The sequence below is a fragment of the Vidua macroura genome, chromosome 5 (genome assembly GCF_024509145.1).
Source record: "Vidua macroura isolate BioBank_ID:100142 chromosome 5, ASM2450914v1, whole genome shotgun sequence".
In the NCBI taxonomy this organism is placed as follows: Eukaryota; Metazoa; Chordata; class Aves; order Passeriformes; family Viduidae; genus Vidua; species Vidua macroura.
This window is the reverse complement of record NC_071575.1, coordinates 14,700,752-14,722,634: the sequence shown is the minus strand read 5'-3', so window position 1 is coordinate 14,722,634 and position 21,883 is coordinate 14,700,752. Positions and strand designations below refer to the sequence as shown.

Here is a 21,883-nt window from a genome sequence, read left to right as displayed (position 1 = left end):
ATTTCTAGCTCTCATAGTATTTCTTTATAACTAAAAAAAAAATACATGTCTTCCTATGGGCTGCAAGAAAGGACTTGCTAGTATCCACCTTTTTTGTTGTTCCCAATGCATAAAAATGTTTGCTGTCATGCTGGAATTATGTAAAAGAAAGAAGATATTTTCTTCAGTTGGATAAAGCCAGGTTGGAGGGACATTTTAATGCAGAGCTGTTTTGGGTGGTAGTCATTGTAATGCTATTTTAAGAGAATAAATACATCAGCCAGAGGCAAGGTTTTTGAATCACTTAGGTGTGACTTTTCATTAAACTTCTGTGAAAAAGGAATATAGAAAAGAAGGTACTAATCAAATGGTTGCACTGAGAAGCAAGCTGTTAAAGACTCTGTTTCCCTCTGCTCCCTTGGTTTGACTGCCCCTTTAGCTCTTTAGCTTCTTCCTTAGTAGGTCTGCAACCCATGCTCTGCCTGTCTGAGAGGGGTTGGTGCCACCACAAAACCTGAAGGGACCTTGGGAGGCAAAGTTTTCTCAGCCCATTTAAGTAGCAGTGCTGTAAAGTCACGGCAGCATCGGAATTGGGAAACCTGCTGCCTTTTCCAAAGCTTACTCCCAAAGATTGGGGTCTGGGTGGCTGCTTCTGATACAGAAGCAGGGTCAGCCAGGCCATTGCATCCCATACCTCTGCAGGCGTTCACCCAAACATGAATCCCACTGAGATTACAAGTCCCCAGCCCTGCAGCGAGCAGGGCCACACAGGTTTGCAAAGTTAAGTGTGCATTGCAGGCTGGGCTACTGAGCAGCCATGCTGGGCCCTGCCCAGGCAAGCAGAGGGCAGTGGGATCCACAGGGCGATCTGCACTTGGGAGGGAGCAGCTGGTGGAGGCTGGGTTTGATAAACCCCGAGGAAAGGAAACTGCAAGGCAGTTATACCCTTATGATAAGAATGGGGAACATGTTCCTCCTGGTCCAGCTGGACAGCACCCCCTGAATCAGGCAGGAGCCCAAGCCCACAGGCCTCTGTGCTGGTCCTGTGCTCGCCTTTGCGCAGATGGCAGAATCGTGCTGCTCTGTGATTTTTTAAGCTTTTCAGCCAGACCATATTTTTCCTTTCACCCAGGTGCATGGCACGTTTATAAGCAATCAATACCAGGAGTGTCATGCCATGCTCTGCCTCTGAGTCTATCTAGATAAACACCAGCTGGCTTGATTTGCATCATCTCCAACTTGGATCTTTTGCAGCTGTCCTTGCCACAGCGTGAGAGACCACAAGTCTTCCATTGCCGCAACAGTTTTTTAATTATATACAGCCTCTTTCCTTAGAGTTCACATAAAGATTAATATTAATATGTTGGTGCACAGCTATTCAGTGGTTTACTTATTAGCTCTGCATGCCAAATTAATGGTGGGACAGCAGATTCTTGGCATACCCATCCTATTCTGTTTTATTTTCACCCACCTTCCTTTATTTCAGCAATACAGCATGCTGTATTATACTGTACTTGTATATTACTGTACAGAAAATACAAGCTCTTGCTCTTTAGAACCATGCATGCTCCTTGGTGGGGCATTTTGCCTTGCTCTCTGCTGATGTCTTGGTATGCTTAATCCTTTGAGGGTTTCTGAGGTGCTGCTGAGTTTCAGATGAGTTTTTGGATTATTAACACTGAGCAGCCTCCGGATGATTGATTGGGTCCCCACTGATTCTTTGTGTGGCTTTGGCAAGGAGCAAGCTGAATTTGGAGGGTGAGACTACAGGCTGTGGGGACAGAAAAGAGAAGCACACATCCCCACAGTAATCCCAAGTGTCCCCATGTCTGAGACAATTTCTGTTTGCAATTCTTCTCCCATGTCCTTCTCACTTTGGCATGATGATTGCAAAAGCACCAAAGGACCCCCTGGTTTTGACCATGGCACCCTCTGACTCCTTCCGGTCACCTTCCCTTCCTGATCATGTATGTCCTGGGGCTGGTGGGTCCCTCTACCCTTACAGCTGGGACAGTCCTGTGAGGAAGGGTTTCTGGAGGATGTCTCTGGCCACAGATGTGTTTCAGGCTAGTACAACATGTCTAGCCCCAGCCACTCAATGGCCAAAGGGCTTGCAAGAAACTCCTACCAAAAGTGGCATCAAAGAGTTAGGACACCATCAAAACCACCAGAAGATGACCAGTATAAGTTTAGTCATCTTCTGTTTCCATGCAGGTGTGTATACATTTAAATGTGTGTGAAGAGATTCTGTAACACTGGTTTGTGTGTGGACCTTGCCTAAAAAATATGAGAGAGAGTAATTTATTGACAGGTGGTAATTTAGGAAAGGGAGGTATCTGAGAGCTTGAAGAACATTTTGTTGGTGGTAGCAAAAATGAAAATATGAAAACACAAGACACACTTTGAGAACTAAATATACTAAATATATGCTGTTTCTTTTCTATATTTACTTCTCATTCCTTTCAAACATTAGCACACATTTAAGCTTATATCAATACGGTAAGCCAGACAGATCAAGTAGTATCTGCAGTGAGACCAACTAATACCTGTGATGAGGCCAGATAGCACAGAAAACAATGTTAGCTTAGATGCTTCTGCATTCTGACTCCATCTGTACCTATCCATTGCTTACAAAGCCCAGTTCCTGTTCTGTATTTTTTGGATGATCTGACATTTTCATAGGGCAGGAATGAATTCAAGAAGTTTTTGAAAAATGTTGCTATTTTTATTTCTTGGAAGGACTTTCCAGGTCAGTTTTGAAATTTTATCTGTACTGGTTACATTTGACTCCTGTGAGATAGCAGCTGAAATCTATTCATTACAAATGAATAAATCAGAAAGTCATCATAAGCCAGGAGTGCGTGTGGTGTGTGTGTGCACCTATGTAATAAGCAGGAGCTGTTTACAGCGTGTTCAAGATCCTCTTCTGTTTTATTTACTGTTCAGGCTTTTCACAGGAGCCTTTTTGTGTGGCAGTCTTGACAGCAAGTCATGCAGTTAGGAACAACACACTTGTAAAACCACAAGCTAAACTCTGTGGAAGGCAGCATTTTCCAGTAGCAGTTAAAGCCATGCCTCAGCTCCAGGCTGGATCACCAGGCACCCCAACCACCCTGTGCTCCTCTCGATGCCAAAAGCAGCCGGCAGCTGGTGCAGCTCCGGTGGTTTTACGGCCAGCTTGTGGCATGAGCACTGGGCCACGCTGGCAGGGCAGACTGAGGCCCCTGGCTCGATCATGAGCAGCAGGAGAAGCTGAACCCCGCTTTTAAAAGCAAAATGTGGAGCAGAGTAAAGCTGCATATCAAAAGGCACATAATAAAATAGCTACAGTAAGTAGCTACCCGCCATGCTCCATGGGAAAAGGCAGGGCCTTCAGTGTTGCCAGCAGAGCCATGCTGCTGCAGAGCTTGATCTTGTTGCATCCAAGCACTGCCGGCTGCTCGTGCCCTCTGGCTACATCCTGTTTTCTTTGCATTTGCCAACAGGGTGAGTAATGCCAGCAACTGACAGGGCAGCTGGCAGCAAGTGTGCTGTGCTGGCTTTTCATCTCTAATTACCCCCTTACACTGGGCTGTCTAGCTCTTAAATTATCTGTCATGAACATGTCCGAGTATAGTCAGTTACAGGCCTTGTGCTATCCTTGATTCTTCCTTTGTGAGGCAAAAATTCTGCCTAGGATGTGTAGATACTTATGTTTTAGGAAGTTGATTTTCTTTTTTCTCATACTTATTTGTGCTGGAGATAGCTGGGTGCACAGAGCTGGGTGCTGAGATTGTAGGTGCTATTCCTGCAGTACTGCAAAGGTGTATTCATGTTTATGAGAGAGAAAAAGAGAAAGGTTTTACAGTATTTCCCAAGGACACCTTGAATCCCAGCATTTTTTAATCTCTTCTGGAAATTCATACTGCATCTGGAAATGGCTAAAGACCCTTTTGGATCTTAAAAGAAAAAAAAAAAAAAAGGTAAGATTATACAATACCATGACATGCAGATCTACACATACTAACCTAACTGAAAGTATAACTACAGAATATTTGCCCTTGGCTGAACTGGACACGATGCTATATCCCTCCTTCTAGGCAATGCAAGAGTGTGTAGCTTGCATGCTATTTCCTGTGTGTGGGCATTGCTTGAGCCCTGGAGACTCTGGCCTTTGCTGTGGGTGATCCTTGCTCTCTTTCCCTTACTAGGTCCATGGGAAATGCATGTGCAAGCACAACACTGCAGGGTCCCACTGCCAGCACTGCGCCCCGCTCTACAATGACCAGCCTTGGCAGGCTGCCGATGGCAAAACCGGAGCCCCCAAGGAGTGTCAGTGTAAGTAGCCATTAGGAACGGTGTCTCCAGATCCTCTGCCAGAGTGAAATGCTTCCTCCATGCGTGCATTCCTCCCGTGTGTCTGAGAGGCAGCACATCCTGAGGTGGTGGGCAGGTGCTTTCCAAGCAGCTCAGTGAGTGAAGAGGCACTGCCACACCCCTGCCCAGCACCCACCACGTGTTTGTGTGGCAAGGACAGCCCTGTTTGTGCAGCCCCTCACTTGGCAGTCCTCATGAGACTATGATGTCTGTTGGTTTGGCCTTTCTCTGGGACCTAAGTGCATCTACTGCAGTAAGGTCTGCTGCTGTGGGCAGACTGCAGCCTACCAGAGTACCTTGGAGGTGACAAGGGGCCAGATTTCTCCTCTCCATGGACACCACTGACAAACACATTTGCAGGAAGTATGACTTTCTGCTGCTGGATGTGGGCTCTGCTCACCCCTGGGCACTGAGGGCAGGAGGAGCCATGGGCTCTGGAGGTTTGAAGATCAGCTCTGCAGTGCCAGGGAGGATGCTTAGGGAGAGTGCTACTAGCAGGGGAATGCAGAGGTCATGGGGCCATCTGCTTCAGTAAGAGCAGCAGTCTAGCCAGAAGGGTGCTGAGGACTATCCACACATCACCCCAGGAAGGCTTGCAGGCCTGCTGAGTTGCCATTTGTAGCCATGTATGGATACATCCTGCCCTGGCTACAATACTGTCCATACATAGGTAACCATCAACCTGCCTATGTGAGCTATGGTCATGCTCACTGCAGTATGGATGATCCCTGAGGGAATGACAGTGAATTCCTACTTACACCAGCAGCATTTGATGAGCAGGCATTGGAATAGATCTCACTTGACCCTTGACTTCAGTTGTGTGGGCATGCAGACTTCCTCCACTGGCAGCACAGGGTAAGGAGGATGCTTGTACTCTCTCACACACCTCTCCTCCACCTGCCTTTTTCCTACCTCAGCTGCAGGGAACATGGCAGCACCCTCATGGCAGATGTTGTATAGGGCAGTGCTGATTTCTAAAGCTGAGAGGGAAAGATCCTTCCTCAGCAGGACCAGTGAATGTGGGTCTCTCTGTTCTGGCCTGACCACCTGTGGTACTGGAAAACCTGTAGTGGAAATAAAAGAGTTAAAGAAAATACTGGTTTTTTAATATTATCTCCAGAGGCTGGGAAGTGTAGATGAAAATGTAGTGATACTTCATGCATTTGAATGGATAACAGGTTCATAGGTCAAGTCCCCATTCTGAAATGTAGTTTTGAGTTTTTGTGTCTCTTTTCTATAAACCAGTATAAACCAGTATCTTTCACTGCCTTAATGAGCCTTTCTGTTCCCTTTGGCTTTGCCTCAGCATGCAAGTGTAATGGGCACGCCGACACTTGTCATTTTGACATGGATGCATGGCTGGCGTCGGGCAATCGCAGTGGCGGCGTCTGTGACAACTGTCAGCACAACACGGAAGGGCAGCACTGCCAGCGCTGCAAGCTGGGCTTCTACCGCGACCTCAGGAAGCCCTTCTCTGCCCCCGACGCCTGCAAACGTAAGTCAGGGACCACCTACTAGTGAAGGGCTTCTCAGGTGGGAAAGTGTCAAACAAAAGGTGAGATCTTCTTGCCCCTCCTTGGAGCAATCTTCTTGCTTCAGTGAAGGACAGGGAGCTCTTTGAATCCTCTTTGTGATACTATTTGCAAAAAACAGTGATGATGTTTGCAGGGTGAAAGTCTGCAGATGCTGTTGACAAATCTGTCCCAAGGATCCCTGTAGCCTGAGGGCAGGGGAAGAGAGATGATTCATTTACTTTCTCCCATTGCTATTTTTGGAGAGGAAAAGCTGCATCTTGTTTTCATGTTCTCCTTGTTTGGCGATTGTTGCAACCTCAGAATCGGGTTCCTCAGCCAGCAGGGGTGCAGCTGATAAATAGCATCGCCCACCAGTTCGTGTTTGCAGCAGCAGCAGGTGGGTATGGAAGGAACACAAGTTAACTGATATTCCAGAAGGTGGGACACTGAGGAGGCAAGACTAAAAGCAATGATTCGGGCACATGTGAAATTAAATCTTTCCCAAGCAATGAAGCAATCCAAAAGTCACACTCCCCAGGGACCACTGTGAGGATGGTGACTCACCATGGGGGACTCCAGATCCCCAAATTATGCTGAGAACTTTATACTGGTCAGCTAAATCCAGGGTGCAGGCATGCCCTCCTCTCTGAGTCTACAGCCACCCACCAGCTTCACCACATTTCTCCTCCCTGACTCACTTACTATGAGGGGGACCTTCACAAGTGACAGAATGAAATCCAACTGACACCCTGCCTGTGTCTTTTGAAGTGACACTGAGCACATCTCTCTCCTCTCAAGGAGAAGTACCTGAGTGTAAAGGAAGAAGGAACCCTCCTGCGGTGGGGAGCTGCACCCCAGGCTGGGAGGATGTGTGAGGTTTCAGTTGTTCATCGAGGTCTGGCAGGGAACAGCTGCTTTTGTCCTGTTCCTTTGCTGCACATAATCCTCATGAGATTCCTGGCAGCCCCACCAGTCTGTTGCAGAGGTCCTCCTCCTCTCCACCTTTCACTCATTGCAAGGAGGGGCAGCAACAGCTGAACTGCCTGTTTTACAGCCCTAGTTCTCTTCATGGAAACAGAATTGACCACAGTTCATTGCTTGTGTAAATAATTACTTCACTGCTGTATTATGTACACAATGATTTTTTTTAACAGTGATTTTAATGACTTTAAAAAGTTTCATTACCTACTTGTATATATCAAAGTTCTAAGTCTCCTCTGTAACATCAGATACTTTCCCTCCTTAATTATAGCCAGAACTTAGGCAATGAACTTTTGTTTTGGAGTCTCATTAGGAAAAAACAGGCTTAAGTCTTGCATTTACACCCAGAGTGGAGGTTATATGGTTTTTTCTAACTCATGGATTCATCCTTGCTGATTTAAAAAAGAACAAATAGTATTAGTTGACTGCTGGTAGATAATGCAGGACAGAAGATTGAAATGAATGCTACATGGGACCCTCAAGTTCTGAAACACCATTGTATTGTGCTTCTGGTACCTTTGCTAGGGTTGTAATTCCTGATATTCTTTACATGCCAGCTCCCATCAGGGAAGATTATGCACTTTTCTGAGGTCTTTGAAGATAAGTGAAGCTTTGGCCCTGAGCTGAGTGTGGTTTTCTGGACACCTAAAGACACCACCCCTCACTTTGGAAGCAGTAAAATTGGCTCTACCTCCTTTGTCACCTCATTCAGTCCATTGAGGGGGTAGAGTTTCATGAGGGACTCATAGGCTTGTCCTTGTGCCAGACTGCCCAGTCCATAATCTGTGGCTGTTTGCAGGGTCCAAGAAGAAGTCAAATGGCACCTCCTGGGCTGACCAGCACAGAGCCCCCTTCTTTGCAAAGCCAGATGGAAACAAGAAGTCTCAGGACATATTGCTGCAAAGCAGCCCCTGCTCAAGAACAAGACTGCCAGCCCTGAGCATGTGCCTGTGTGCAAGTTAGACCATTGTTAATGAAGTCAGGCAGTACATCACATCATTAACTATATGTTAGCCAAGTTTCAGGGTTCTTGAATAAAAGGTTTCTCCCCACCTTTATGGGCCAGAGAAAGCTGTGGATATTAGATGATTAATGGGGTTTTTTGTCAACATATGCCAGTGCTTGGTTCTCTTGGCTTTCTGCATTCATCTCTGAATCACTGGCCCATGGCATTCCACTTTCCACATTTAAAAAAAAAAAGTCTGCTTCCATTACTCTTTATTGCAACAATCCAGCTTTATGGAACACTAGATATTCATGAACTCTGGTATTTAAAAGCCAAAGATAACATATATATAAAAAGAACAGAAAGATACTCTTGAGTATAGTGAGAAAAAGTTTACATTTATTTACGTTCTGCATTACGTACCTCTACTTCATCACTCTTTTTTTTCTTCATTTATGACTTGCAGAGCATGATACTTCCTCAAGTATCTGAGGAAGACAACTTTTCCTAGCACAAACTGAATTCCACAAATGTAGGGATTATCTGAATGCTTTCTTTTCAGAGACCCTGTTACTACAAACTCCCAGATCATTTCTCTCTGGGCTTTTCAAACTCTCACAAATGCACTCCTCCCTAAGACCCTTTCACCTCTACAGTTCTGGTCTCCTGCTGCTGGGAATGCTCCCTGCACCCAGGGACTCAACATCTCACAGAGGAGATGGCAGCTGCAGGGCCGTAGAAAATTACTAATGACTGTTAAATTGAATTATATAAGATCAATTACAGCCTATGCCTGGAACATTTCCAAGCACCATAGCATGGTCTGCAATAACAAGGGATGTGTGTGGAGCCCTATTATTCTTTCTTGGGAAGGCCATGGCATTGCCTGCTTGTTTCTGGCTCAAGACACCATTATTATTCAACCATTGAAAATTTAAAAATACCTAGGTCAAAGTAAATAAAGGAGTTGTTAAGCCATAATCTTTAAGGATACTTTAAAGATTCTTGTAGGCAAAGAGTGTATATAATATTTGCTCAGGAGTAGGCGTGTACCTGATAAAATGAAATATTCTGGTGTTTAAAACACCAATCTGATGACTCTTTCCCCCTGTTATACCTATGAGTCCTTTTCTTTCCATCCTCATGAGTTTTTAAGCCTCAGCTACAGTGCAATTGCAGACAATAAAACTGAGTTTTATAATTGCCAAGTTTATTTTGATTTTCAACTGTAGGGTTTTGAGGGTAAATATTTGTGATTTCCAAAGGTTAGCTGGCAGCCGAGGAAACCACAACAGTATCACCAATTCAGGGCAGGGAAATCCAGTTCTGCTGGCATCCCACTCACTGATTTTCCATCTCAGTCAGCACATGCAGTGCCAGGACAGGCAGCTGTTAATTCATATGTGTATGAAAGTCACATGCAGAATACTGCTATGTAGTACTGGCTGGTAAATTGGCATTTTTAGCAATGATGCTTACAAATCAAAAAGAAAGCAAAAGGATCAAGCTTGTGGAAAGTTTCTCTTGAACCAAGGCTAGGGCCCAGCCATTCCTTCTCTTGCAGGAGCTCCCTTGGCTGTGGAGATTCCCAGCCTCTCTGGTGAAGCGGCCACGGCGCATGAGACAGGCATTGTGCAGAAGCCTCTCACTGAGTCTTACACTCTGCACCTGTGTATCCACAATGAAATGCCATCCAACACTGTCTGTAGCTACTTTTTCTGCTGCTCAGCTGCTCCTCTCACTTTCGTGGATGTGGGTCTCCTTACCTGTGCTACAGTGAGGTGCAGATTGTGCGGAAAGAGGAAAATGGGGTCTAAAACCAACACAGCACAGCTGCCCATGAGGGACCAATAGCTCCAGCTTTCAAACATTGTATAACCAGTCCTGCAATCTTTTCCTTCCTGCCCTTGCCATAGTATGGAAGCACTCCATCCTATTTCCATGCATTTCTTTTGAATGTGGTACAACACGCTCACATCTGAGCTCTAGAGCCTCATTTCTGCGCTTGGTGCATAGCGATGGGCTTCACTTTATGTCTGCATTGCTCAGCAAGTTCCCACTGTAGCCCATCACAAACATTTAATGTGTTGAAACCTTGCCACACAAACCATTCAGATTAATGCCCTTTAGTGTCATCTTGGCCTTCATTCACAATCCAAGAGCAAAAACCTTCAATTTGCCAGCCACCATTGGAAAGCAGGTTGACACCTTGGTGGCTCATTGAGGAGCAGCCAGGAAGGATGGGATCCATGGAAGTGGATATTCAGGCCTGTTAGAAATTACCAGGCTTTACAACACATCTCTTTGTGGCTTTTATTAAAAAGTATAGCCAGATACTTTCTCATTTTTAGTTGTTTTTTTAATTGCCTATGAGTTTGCTGCTCTTTTTCATAACAACTTTTGTAAATTTAATATTGTTGCTTCACCATAGTGTTGCCACTGATGTTAAATTTTATATTAAGGGGAAAAAAGTGTGTAAAAGAATTGTCTAAAACAGAAAAACTCCAACCTCAATGGGGCTGTATGTAAAATTCAGCTGAAATCTGACCAAAACAGGACCAAATCTCTGGCTGAGCAGTGGGTTTATCTCATTAACTGGAGGAGAATAGAAGAGCCTTAAGTCCCTGATATTTCCCCTGAAGGGCCTGAGGAATGCCAGAAATACCCTCCTCATCTAGTAGGAAAATAGAGCATTTGGCTGTATGTATCAGGTGTAAAACACTTCACAGACTTCAGGAGAAAGGTATGCAAGTCTCAGTGCACGCTGTTGAAAACTATGCTATTAAAGGTACCAGAGTTCACTGCCTGCAGCTACTTACGCAGTTTGTGGAGAGGCTTTCTAATCTTTTAATTTTATATAATTATATTTGTTTGCAAGTGAAAAGGGTGGGGAAAATTTGGGGATTACTTTGGCAAAGATGTTGGAATCATAGTCGCCTCCAAGTTAACTGCCAATATTAATCTATCTTTAATATTTTGAAACTATACTCCAGGTATGTCAGATTCCTGAAACCACAAAAATGTTGTCAGAGCACAATTAAATGTATATGTGCAGCAATAAGTATTTTAAGAGAAAGAAATATGTTGCCTGTAATGGCTTTCCTGCTCTATTGCCTTCAGAGTTGCAAAATAGAAAGACTGGTATTACAATTTAGTGAAAATATTCCCTACCAGTATAATTTACTCAGGAAACTCAATTTTATGTAAATGATGCTTTGGGCAAAGGCAGGGAATTTTTTGCCATAAAGTGTAAGGCTGACTGTACCATGTCCTGGTCAGAGAAGCAAACACTGAGGCAAGAAGAGCACAGGTCACCCAGTCCTGGTCCTGCAGGCCACAGCATCACCTGCTGACCTCTGGCCACATGGTCAGAGGTTTGGCTCATGCTTTTGATAACTGTATTTCTGTTCTATGGGGGAAAGTAGCCCTGTAACAGACATTATGTCTGTGTAAAAAAAAAAAAAAAAAACTAAGGAGTAGGTAAGGAAAACTTTACACCACCTATTATATAGCATCTTTTCTGAGAGCCCAGTACGTCCCAGCACAATTGTAGTGCATTGTTCTGATGCAAGGGGCTGTGAGGGAGAAAAGAGAGCAGCTGGCATTTCTGACGTGCACTCTGCAAACCCGTGTCCTGGAGAATATGCAAAAGCCTATCTCTGAGCTGTCAGTTTCCTCATTCTTTTTTCCTAATGTTTTTAATTGATGGCTTTAAAAATCAGACAGAGACAGGCACATTTTGCTCAGCTTTCACTTTAATTAAAATGACTGTTCTGACGGGTTTTTTAACCTCCTGGATGCAAGAAAGTTGTTATTATTTTAAAAAGCAATTATGCTCTGATTCACTTCTGCAATGAAGCACCCGCAGCTGCTTTAAGATCACAGTGAGGCAGGCACATCCCTGGGTACTCGGCTGGGTTAGAATCCAGATGCTACAAGGAAAGTAATAAAGGCCTGTTTGGCAAAACATAACATGACACCAGGGTAGGTTGACTAATTAAAAACTAGCTCATAAAACTTAAAATTTTACAGATTCCAAAGGGAGACTCTGCTCAGATTTGTATGGGTGAGGGATAAAAAAGCCCAGAAACCCCGGAGGTGTCCCTCAGCAGAGAGGTGGTTTTGCAGGCATCTCCTGCACCTTTGTGATGCAGAGGTTGTGCACTCACAGATGCTCTGTCCCTCACGGTGTCCCTCCCCTGCAGCTTGCTCCTGCCACCCCGTGGGATCGGCTGTGCTCCCCCTGGGCCCCGGCACCTTCTGTGACCCCAGCACCGGGGACTGCCCCTGCAAGCCCGGCGTGGCAGGGCCCCGCTGTGACCACTGCCTCCCCGGCTACTGGGGCTTCGGGCCCTACGGCTGCCGCCCCTGCGACTGCGCCCGCAGCTGCGACCCCCACACTGGTGACTGCCACAGCAGCAGGTGAGCTGGGGGGTCTCACCCCATCTCTGTGATCTCAGTTCCAGGGAAGGCTCTATTTGCACATGGCAAGCAGGCTGAAAAGCATCCATTATGTAAAATACTTGGGGCTTGGTATGGGTTTGGTATGGCCAAGAGGTGGGCATAGAGCGGGAGCTGAGGCTGTAGTTCCCTTGGGTACCTGGCACAGCGTGGCAGGGCACCAGCAACGTTGGAATTTTTGCTCTCAGTGCTTGTGTTGATGTATCAGGTGTTTTCCATAACCTTCACAATTGTTTCCTCTCCACAAGCAAAATCTGAGCCTCAGGGACATCTGAATGAGATTGAAGGCTTAATTTTGCTGTTGTAACTCAGCTTATGTTGACTGTGGCTTGGAGTCGAGCTCTGACTTTTAGAAAACATCACATTTTAATAATACCCCACTCTCCAAATCTGACACGTAGCTTTTTTTACCAGTCTGAAGATATTTGTGGTATATAAATCCCTACAATGTATTTTAAACCCAAAATGGATCCGTGATCCTCTCTGACAACACTCAACCTCTTCACCTTCCAAAACCGCCTCTTGCATTTAACCATCATCAAGACATGCAGTCACATTTTGTCTAGAGGATGGGCTGGTAGTGGCCCTGCTTTCCACTGGCTCCTGGAAGAAGGTTGATCATCTCCCTTTCCCCTCAACAGCTCAGATGTTTCCTGGCACAATGAAGCACCTCCTTTCCAGGCAGTGCTCAACGAGAGCGAGCCCACCTGGGGCTGGGAGGATGAGCAGGGCTTCTCAGCACTCCGGCACTCTGGTAGGACTGTGGCTTTCCTGTTCCACCTGCCCAATCCCTCCCATCAGCAGCCACTGCAGACCTAGTCTTCTGCACTGACTTGTAGTTAGCACCCTGGCAGTTGCAGGGGGGAATGGACATTCCCCCACTAACATGTGGAGGAATGTCCTTGTGACCACCTCCTTGCCCTCCGAGAGCCAGAGGAGCCTCATGGCTCATCCCATCAATGCAAGGATGTGCAAACCCATTCGACAGATGCTCCATGCTGAATGCCTGTACCCAGCATTTAGCAGTTGTAAGGCAAGAATTTGCAGTCCCAGCTCTGAATTTCAAGGCTGAGTGCCATCATGTTTTACTTGACCATCATGTTTTAAAGGTATCCTTATATTCCCTCAAACTCAACAAACCAGCAACTTTATGTAAAGGGTGGGGTTTGCCACTTCACTGGCAGTTAGGGGATTTCTAACTCAGAATTTATTTCCCCGATACCCACAACAATTTTGGCATCGCTTGCTGCTTATGATGTGATTTGAGATGGTCTAGCATGCAGCTGGAGAAGTTATTTCCCTCCCGTGTTCCCAGCCTGGGGGAGGTGGGTGCCTAATGAAGGTTGGTGCAAGGCAGGCTGGCCCAGTGGGGCAGCATCAAGCTCTCCTCCCTTGCAGCTGCTGCATGCAAGCAGGCAAGCGTCATTTCCTCCATTTTTCAGAGAGAGGCTTGATAACATCTCGAAGATACAATAATTGAGTTAATTGAGGGGAAAGCTCCATCATTTGTCAAGGCGACTTCATTTTAAACGTAAATAAGTATATCATGTTATTCTTTGTTCTAAGATCACGGAAGTCATTAATCTGCCTTAACCTCTGCAACATTTCCTTTTAAAATTTTGTCTGGTACATTACGGTGTGGAAAATACCACAGGGAAAGATACGCATGTTATTTGCATCCCAAGGCAAAATAATAAGGCCTTTGTTTTCCTTCTCTTCTAATTGTAAACAAGGAGTAATTGCCCTTGGACTAAGAGTCTGTATTCACTCTCAATCTGAAAACAGTTGCAAATTCCTTTTTTTTTTTGCATGAGGCTTGTGGACCACTTGAAAAACCTCTGGCAGTTCCTGGGCTCTGCCTGCAAATGCTCCTGTCTTTTAAGCACAATTCATAGCCATTTACTTCCTTCTTTTTCCCCAGGTAAATGCGAATGTAAAGAGCAAGTTTTAGGGAATCCCAAGGTCTTCTGCGGGATGAAGTACACTTATGGTGAGTTGTGGGTGAGGGGGCTGTAAAGGAAGGTACTGCAAGGTAGTGCAAAAGTGTATATAAAACATGAGAGTTGCTGTGCGTGCACCACTCCATCCTGGCAAACCCACGGGATACTTAGTCTAAAGGCAGATCTTCAGCCAAAATGTACAGGTATCATGTTTCTAAGTCAAGGTGGGTGAAGCATCTTGTTCTGTCACCCATCTCTCTTGCTATCAAAACACCCTGGTACAGAAATCATGGGAGGACAAGAGCTGGAAAGGTCCCTGGGAGGTTGTCTAGGTCCAAGACAAACTATAAACCACTGTTACCCAAAATGGGTCACTGAAACGGTGTCTGTAGACAAGGTACCCTAATCAGAGTCTAGAAATGACTGTGTCTGAATGATCCGGAATGTAAAGAGGGACTGTGATCACCACTCCATGGATAAAACAATTCCGGCAGCTACTGGGAACTCCAACTGTCAACAAAGTTCAGCTATTGCAATGGGATGATGTATATTGTCTATGTGTCTCTTGGACTTAAATGAATGAGAAGAGGCACTCTGTTTCCCAAGACCTCCCCGGTGTGTGTCAATGAACTGCCTCCTTCATACTGTGGCAGAGCAAGGAATGCTCTGTGCAGCACTCCCTTCCTTCACAAGGAATCTCTTGCAGGGGTCTCTTGCACCTGATTCGTCTCACACTGAAGTAGAAAATGCACAGAGAGATAGCCCATACCTCTGCAGGCTGCAGAGCAGCCCATGAAGTGGAGTTCAAGGGGTTTCCAGTTGTTGAAATGTAGCCCTGGATTAGCGATATTAGGAAAAAATTTGATTCTGCTCTGTTTTGCTTCCCAGCCACGATAGTAACTGTGTTTAATCTTGCAAAAGATAAGAAACTGAAAAAAAAAAAGTCACAAAACTTCCAAGTTCATAAATCTTATCTAAAGTGCACTCAGGCTTCCCCAGCTTTCATCAGTCAACATGTGAAGGTATCAGCTAAACTAGAGAGACAGATGCATTACGGGGCTCGTCATGAGCTCCAGGAGGTCACACTGTGAGAGGCTGCCCTGAGCTTCCCAACGTGAGTGCTGAATAAAGCACCACCATATGGGGATACCTACCAGTACAGGTCAGGTGGAGGAACTGAGCCCTGAGCCTCCACCACACAGGGGCTCAGCAGTGGAACATCAGGTGCTGGAAATGTGGGTATGAGTGAGCTCAAAATACTCCCTGATTTGCTCCGGTCCCCTCCAATGTCTCATTCTCCTCCACTGAATTTGGATTTGGCAGCTCTGCAAAGCAGCAGGACTGGCACCAGTGTGAGATGAGGCTGAGGCCAGCAAAGCCTCCAGGTCCATCCCTAAATCCAATTGATTTCCAAAAGAGATAAGGAACACAAAGGGTTTGCTGAACTCTGGGGGAAAATGTGACCTCACACTCTCATGGCAGTTCCAGGGGCCATGGCCAAAACAGCTGGCAGTATTTCTGCCCATGGGTGTGGGGATGTACGTGCTTCCCAGTAGCTGCCCTGATCCTGAGCTCCCCAGCAAGGAGCACTGGGCCAACTCCACTGTAACAAAACAATTGTCCTCACTGCTTCACCCAGACACCAGCACTAGACCAAGAAAAGAAAAAAAAAAAAAAAAAAAAAGAGCCCTGTATATAGTTTGTATATTCCTGGTTTTGAATTCCTGTGTTCCCAGTGATCAAGACAAAGATCTTGTCAGCTCATGACAAAGGTTCCCATGCAGAAGTCAGTGTGAAAATCAAGAAAGTCTTGAAATCTACAAAGCTGAAGATCCTCCGAGGCAAGAGGACACTCTACCCTGAATCCTGGACTAACAGGGGCTGCACTTGTCCCATCCTCAATCCTGGTAAGTTTGACTCCCTGGACAGTACATCCCCACCACATATACACAGATTTCATGCCCCTCTACCCCCTCATACCAATGAGCTGGGATTGCAGCCCAGCGCTGATTAAAAATTATTGTCTGTTACATCACTTGGATTCCAAAGCAATCTCCATCAAATTGAAATTTCGTAGAGAAAACTTGGTTCATCCTATAGACTTTGAAACACACAGTTCTCTTTACATAGCATAGTAACAGGCTTTCTGTTTTACCAGTCTCTGTTCTCAGAGGGAGGGAGGTGCACATCACGCCACAATTGCATGATACATCTTTCAAAGCTAAAGCTAATTTTAATCCATAAAAACACATTTAAATATAATTTGAGTTGTGATACTCTACTGAATTTCTTATCTAAACTCAAGGGAAGATTTCTCTTTGAAAGTAACACAAACTCACATCTTCAAGTTTTGGAAGAAATTTTCTTATGCAGTGAGGGGAGAGCGCCACAGTTTTTTCTTGTCTTCTTTCACTGAAATGGAGTATAAGCAACGGTGGCTAAACAGTGCATGCAGTCTCCAGCATGGACAAGGACATGCAGGTTCAGGGGTTTCTTCCACAGAGCAAAACTAAGCTCCAGCTGACACACCTCTCTTTACAACTCCAAGATAAATGAGCAGTTACCAACTAATTCAAATAAAGGGCTTTCTTTCCATGAGTGTATGCACCACTGGGAAATTGGCAATGGAAGCATTGATGTAGGTGCTGGGACATCCCTTTCATGTGCAGCACTAGGAACTAGGGGGTACAGGGCTGTCTGTGGGGCTGGGTCATGCAGAAAGGTTATTCACTGATGAGGTGTTTGCAGCCTTCTTTCATGTCCTCAGGAGTGACTGTCTGGTTTTGAAGGCAAGCTGCTGTGATAGCACAGCTGTAGCTAGGAAGTCTTGTCAGGTGCAAAGGTCAGATGAACCAGCAGCATTAGGTAGGGCTCTACTGTTTAAGTGCAGTAAGACTTTGGATATTGCTGGAACACCATAAATCACTAATCACATAGCTATAGCTGGTGTATTTTTCCATATGCAATGAAAACTCAAGCAAGAAAGTCCAGATGCAGCTGCCTTAATATGAACCTGAAGGAATGCAATGGAAGCTGTCCAAAACTGAGCCTGCAGGGCAGCCCCACACCTGACACCCAGATTTGCCACTCGACTAATTTCAGAGGAGCTTCACTGATTTTCCCCAACAGTTGAAAAGACAGCATTAATCACTGAATCAGTGGAGGTCTCTTAGACAACAGCAGAAAGAGGGAGATGCAACTGTCCTTAGTGGCAGTCCAGGTGTGTGACACATCAGGTGTTACTCCCTTGTTACTTCCTTGCCAGCTCTCATGATTTATACTGCAAAGCTTGGTATTGTTTTGAAATGCAGCTGCTGGTCCCATGAGTATAAATTAGTCTCAGCCTTCATGTTGAAAAGAAGTTGTGATGTTTGTTGCTAATAGGAAACTTGAGAACATCCATTGAGTGAATCTTTAAGATTCAATAATGTCAAAGAGGGAAAAAAAGGATCCCAGATTATTTTTTTAATTCATTATTTTCTTTAGCTACCGCATTCATTTCTGAGTGGCTTGCTATACAATATTAGCAGATTCAACCCTCTATCACAGTAAGAGCTTATGGCCTACAGGTGAATAAACCAAAACCAGCTGGATGAAATGTCAAACTGACATAAAACAATTTTCTGACATACAGCTATAATGGAAATCACATCTTCAAAAACATAGAGGAGATCAAAGATAAAGGTAAAAGTAAGACAGATGTGTTTTTATTATACTATTTTACAGAAGTAAAGGGATACCAAAAGGAGAGTAGGCTCTTAAAGGCTCTGACAAGGCAAAAAAAAAAAAACCCTGAAAACATTTATCAAATCTCTGCAGGCTATTTTCAGGTGAAAAATGTGCTTAAGTTCATACAAGGGAACCCTTTCACCACCCTTGCACACCTTGTGCTCCTCACACACACACACAGAGGCAGATTCTGCTTCTGGGGGACACTGGGCTGAAAGATTTAAAGGTCTCACCTGTTTGCCAGGTAACAGGAGCCCATCCCTTCCATGGCTCTGTCAAGCACAGTCAGAGAGGCAGAGAGCAGCCTGCCAGGGCAAACTGCACAGCCTCAAGTCCTGGCCTGTGGCATCTCAGTCATTTGACTCATTTTAATTGTTCAGTTCTGTAGCATCAGATTGAAAATCTAGAAAGCCCGACACAGTCAGCAACCACGGCAATATTTGCTTGCTCTCTGTGTGTGCGTACCATATTTCTCTCTCAAGGGAAATAAATCTGGGAACCCTTGAAAAGTGATATTTTTAACTGCAAGATTGACTTGGCCAAAATTAATGTCTTTTGAAGGGCAATGCTGCCACACACATATCCTGTGTTTACTTGGCAGAAGAGAGGATGTTTGTGCCCAAAAACTCAGATAAAGTAGAAAGCAAATTATACTGCTTGACCTTTAAGTTGGGAGGCACCTTCCCTTTTTTCTGGACTGCAAAATGGAAGCCCAAGACAACACAAGCTGCAGCCAGGATGGAGTGGGATGGCTGAGAGCGCCGAGGAAGGCCCATGTCCCATGCCTGGTTTGCACCAGTGTGTTGTGCTCCCCAGACTGGTGCAAGAAGGAGTGGGTACAGAAGAGGTCTAATGCTGGCTGTACCCTAAATGTGATGCAGTGGCATGCTCACACTGGCAGAGAGCTCCTCCTGCCATGAAAGGGATTATCCTCCTTATTATCCCCATTTATGGCACATTTGTGGCCCACTTAGGCTGTTTGGATCTGTGGCAGTGTTTCTTTAGCTAATTCAAGCCAAAGGCTTTGCTCTATCCCCCTGTTTAGCAGTTGTTATCTGGTTCCAAGCACTCTTTTGAGTTGTCTCCTGAAAGTCAAGTGCAGATGCCTGAGGGAAGACCTGCAGCAGGGCACTCACTATAGGGACACACTCCAGCCCTTTCTATCTGTTTCTGGACAACCAGTTGAGGTTGTCAGAGTCTGCTGTCATGTTTCTAAAACATCTGGCAGAGGCAGAAATTAGCAGTTTTTTTCAGTGTGACAGCCACTCCTTCAGGCTCTTCTAGGGCACTGGTGCCAGCACATTTAGTGTTGCCTCTCATTGGGGTCTGGCATGCCTTTGCCTCTGAGGGGACAGTGGCCACTCCAAGCAAGATACCAAGCATTGGACTGTCCTGCACTGTTCCATTCCTTGAATTCACTGAACTGATTTCCAGGCCCATATTTATTCAGGGAGAAGTGAGGCAGATGGCTGCCAAATGAAGGTAATAGCAGTTCCCAGAAGAGGTGTAAAAACTTGCATTGCTGCCCCCAGAGTTCAGCTTTCATTTCTATTTAGAAGCTCACAAAGTCACGTTTTGTGTACTGCATCTCTCTGACAAGTAGCCACAGGCGTCATTTTGCCATAGATACAGATAGAGCTATAGATAATACAGCAATATGTGAGAGTCAATATATACAAATATTTCTTTATGTAAGTGCTTTTTTGCATGGGACTAGATATCCAGGCTGAATTTGCAGCTCAATAGGCCTCTTAAGCATGGTACTGTGCAGTCCCTGACCACTTTGCTGGTTTGCAGGCTTGGAGTATCTTGTGGCAGGACACGAGGATGTCCGAACAGGCAGACTCATTGTCAACATGAAAAGTTTTGTCCATCAGTGGAAGTCGACTCTTGGAAGAAAGGTCTTGGAGATTTTGAAAAGAGACTGCAACTAGAGGTGTGCAACTGCCTAGGGCATTTCTTTATGCACAAAATGCAACAGCCTCCACAAAGAGAAGACCTCTAGCATGAAAACTGGAATGTAAGAAAATAGTGCCAAAACATGTAGTGAGGCATTCAGAGTCATAGGCGCTAATTTAACCCTTTCTGGCCAATGTTCTTTCACTTGCCTATAGCTTCCTTGTCAGGGCCTCACCCTGAGCCCTGCTCATTGTTATGTTGAGGGAAACAAAAGGAAGGGTGGTGGAAGCTTGTCTCGCTCCAGTGCAATGTTGGAGCAACTCCCATGAAGCCACTGATCATCCAAGACTAAATTGCCACCCTAGAAGAGCTACTGCTGAGAAGCAAAACACTGCCAGTGCCACTAGTGTGGATCCTGAGTGACTTCCAGAGGCTCCCAGAGGATGCTGTGGGGAAGGCAATGGGTAGGTGCTGCTACCAGCGTGGCAATGAGAACCACTCTTTAGAAACACCCCCTTACAGGTTAGGACATGGCACTCATGGAAGAGAATTGGGTGGCACTTGCTTTTAACCTGTTTGCCCTGCTGAAGGTTTCAAGGGCTAGATTCTCTGCTGATGCTGCTGAGGAGAGAGCTGCTGGAGTGAATTGAATCCCTCTGCCTTGGCACAGGCATGATGCAGGGCAGAGGCCAGCTCTCCACCCACTGCATGGCTGCAGAGAAGAGCCAGCTGCAGAGGGTGCAGTGTCTCTGACCTTTTGTCCTTGAAGTGTTAAAAAATGAACCTAGCCCTAGTGTAAATATTTCATTGTATAAAGCACTTTACTACCTGCCACTTCACGGTGCGGGAAGTCTAATTGTGTTGGGGAAAGAAGAATTTGAAGGTGGCACATGAAAAAAACCTCCCTGAAACAGAAGCACTCCTGAGGACCCCCCGCAGTTGGACAGCGTTAACAGTATAAAGGGAATGGCCAGCCTGGCACTGGCCACTCAGAATATTTGAGGATGCAATCTGAAAGATAAAGTATTTGCACTGAAGTCCCAGCTTCAGACCAGCACTTGGACCCTGTGGGCAGGACTCCAGCAAGACTTTGCAAACAGAGTGGGGAGAAGAGACTTTGAGATAAAAATGCAATTGCCAGAGGAGAAAAAATCCTACTGCAGGAAAAGGAGTGGATGCAGAGAACAGAAAGGACTTGCATTTACATATCACAACCCAGCAATTCATGGTGGGCCTGGAGTTTATTTTATTTTTATGTTAGTATTTAAAACTGAATATTTTATTTGTTTTCTTCTGTGTTATTGTTTGCAATATATACTGCCATTATACTTCCTCATTAACACCAGTATGAAATATAGCACAGTTTACTGCAGTTTTCAGCACTAAAATATATCCTTTCTGTAAAGCATCCTTAAACCACATTGCATAGAGTGTATTTTGTTTATGACTGTGAGGGGAAAGAAGACATACAACACCAGAAAAGTCACTAGTCTACCAATCCACTTTAAGTATGTATTTTTCTTTCAAGGTCCTGTGGACTCACAAAGAAAAGATGCTATTTTGGTAATTTGTTTTTGTATCTCATGTATGTAATAAATATAATATGATTTCAACATCCTCTTCTCCTGTTACTGTTTATGCCAATGGCAGCAGGGTCTTCATGCCTGCACGAAAGAGCACAAGCAAAGATTGCACTGGGTGAGGAGAAGCTGCCATGGGGGATATTTTCCTCTCTGGTTGGGGGGTAAAATGCAACACGTGGTAGAAAGCGAAGTAGCATGGATTGCTCACAAAAATCCCATTTCACCTTTTGTTTTGGGAGGTTTATAAGCTCTTTTCATAAGAAGGGGAATTGTACCTAAATATTTTCAAAACTGGCCAGATCCTTGCCTCCACACAGTCTTGAAGGCTGAGCTGCAGAGCAAGTACTTATAAGAAGCAAGTCGGGGATGGCAGAAATAAGGTTTGTTGCCTACATTTGAAACTACTAAGGGGAAACAAAAGGCTGTGGGAAAGAAGTGCTGTGGCAAAAGGTCTACAGAAACACTGCAGAGTGAAGTCAAGCATCAGAAATTAGT

General features: G+C 45.1%; 1 protein-coding gene across 2 annotated transcripts in view; it reads left to right on the top strand.

The window, feature by feature from the left end:
- NTN4 (netrin 4) overlaps positions 1 to 21,418 on the top strand; it is a 47,814-nt gene extending 26,396 nt beyond the window's left edge. For both annotated transcript variants that reach the window (XM_053978865.1, XM_053978866.1), the window contains exons 4-10: positions 4,170 to 4,296; positions 5,642 to 5,830; positions 11,982 to 12,198; positions 12,879 to 12,991; positions 14,159 to 14,227; positions 15,914 to 16,084; positions 19,704 to 21,418. In XM_053978865.1, the coding sequence (XP_053834840.1) occupies positions 4,170 to 4,296; positions 5,642 to 5,830; positions 11,982 to 12,198; positions 12,879 to 12,991; positions 14,159 to 14,227; positions 15,914 to 16,084; positions 19,704 to 19,840 (1,023 nt within the window). In that variant the 3' untranslated portion in view covers positions 19,841 to 21,418. The remainder of the gene's footprint in view (positions 1 to 4,169; positions 4,297 to 5,641; positions 5,831 to 11,981; positions 12,199 to 12,878; positions 12,992 to 14,158; positions 14,228 to 15,913; positions 16,085 to 19,703) is intronic.
- Positions 21,419 to 21,883: the final 465 nt, after the last annotated feature.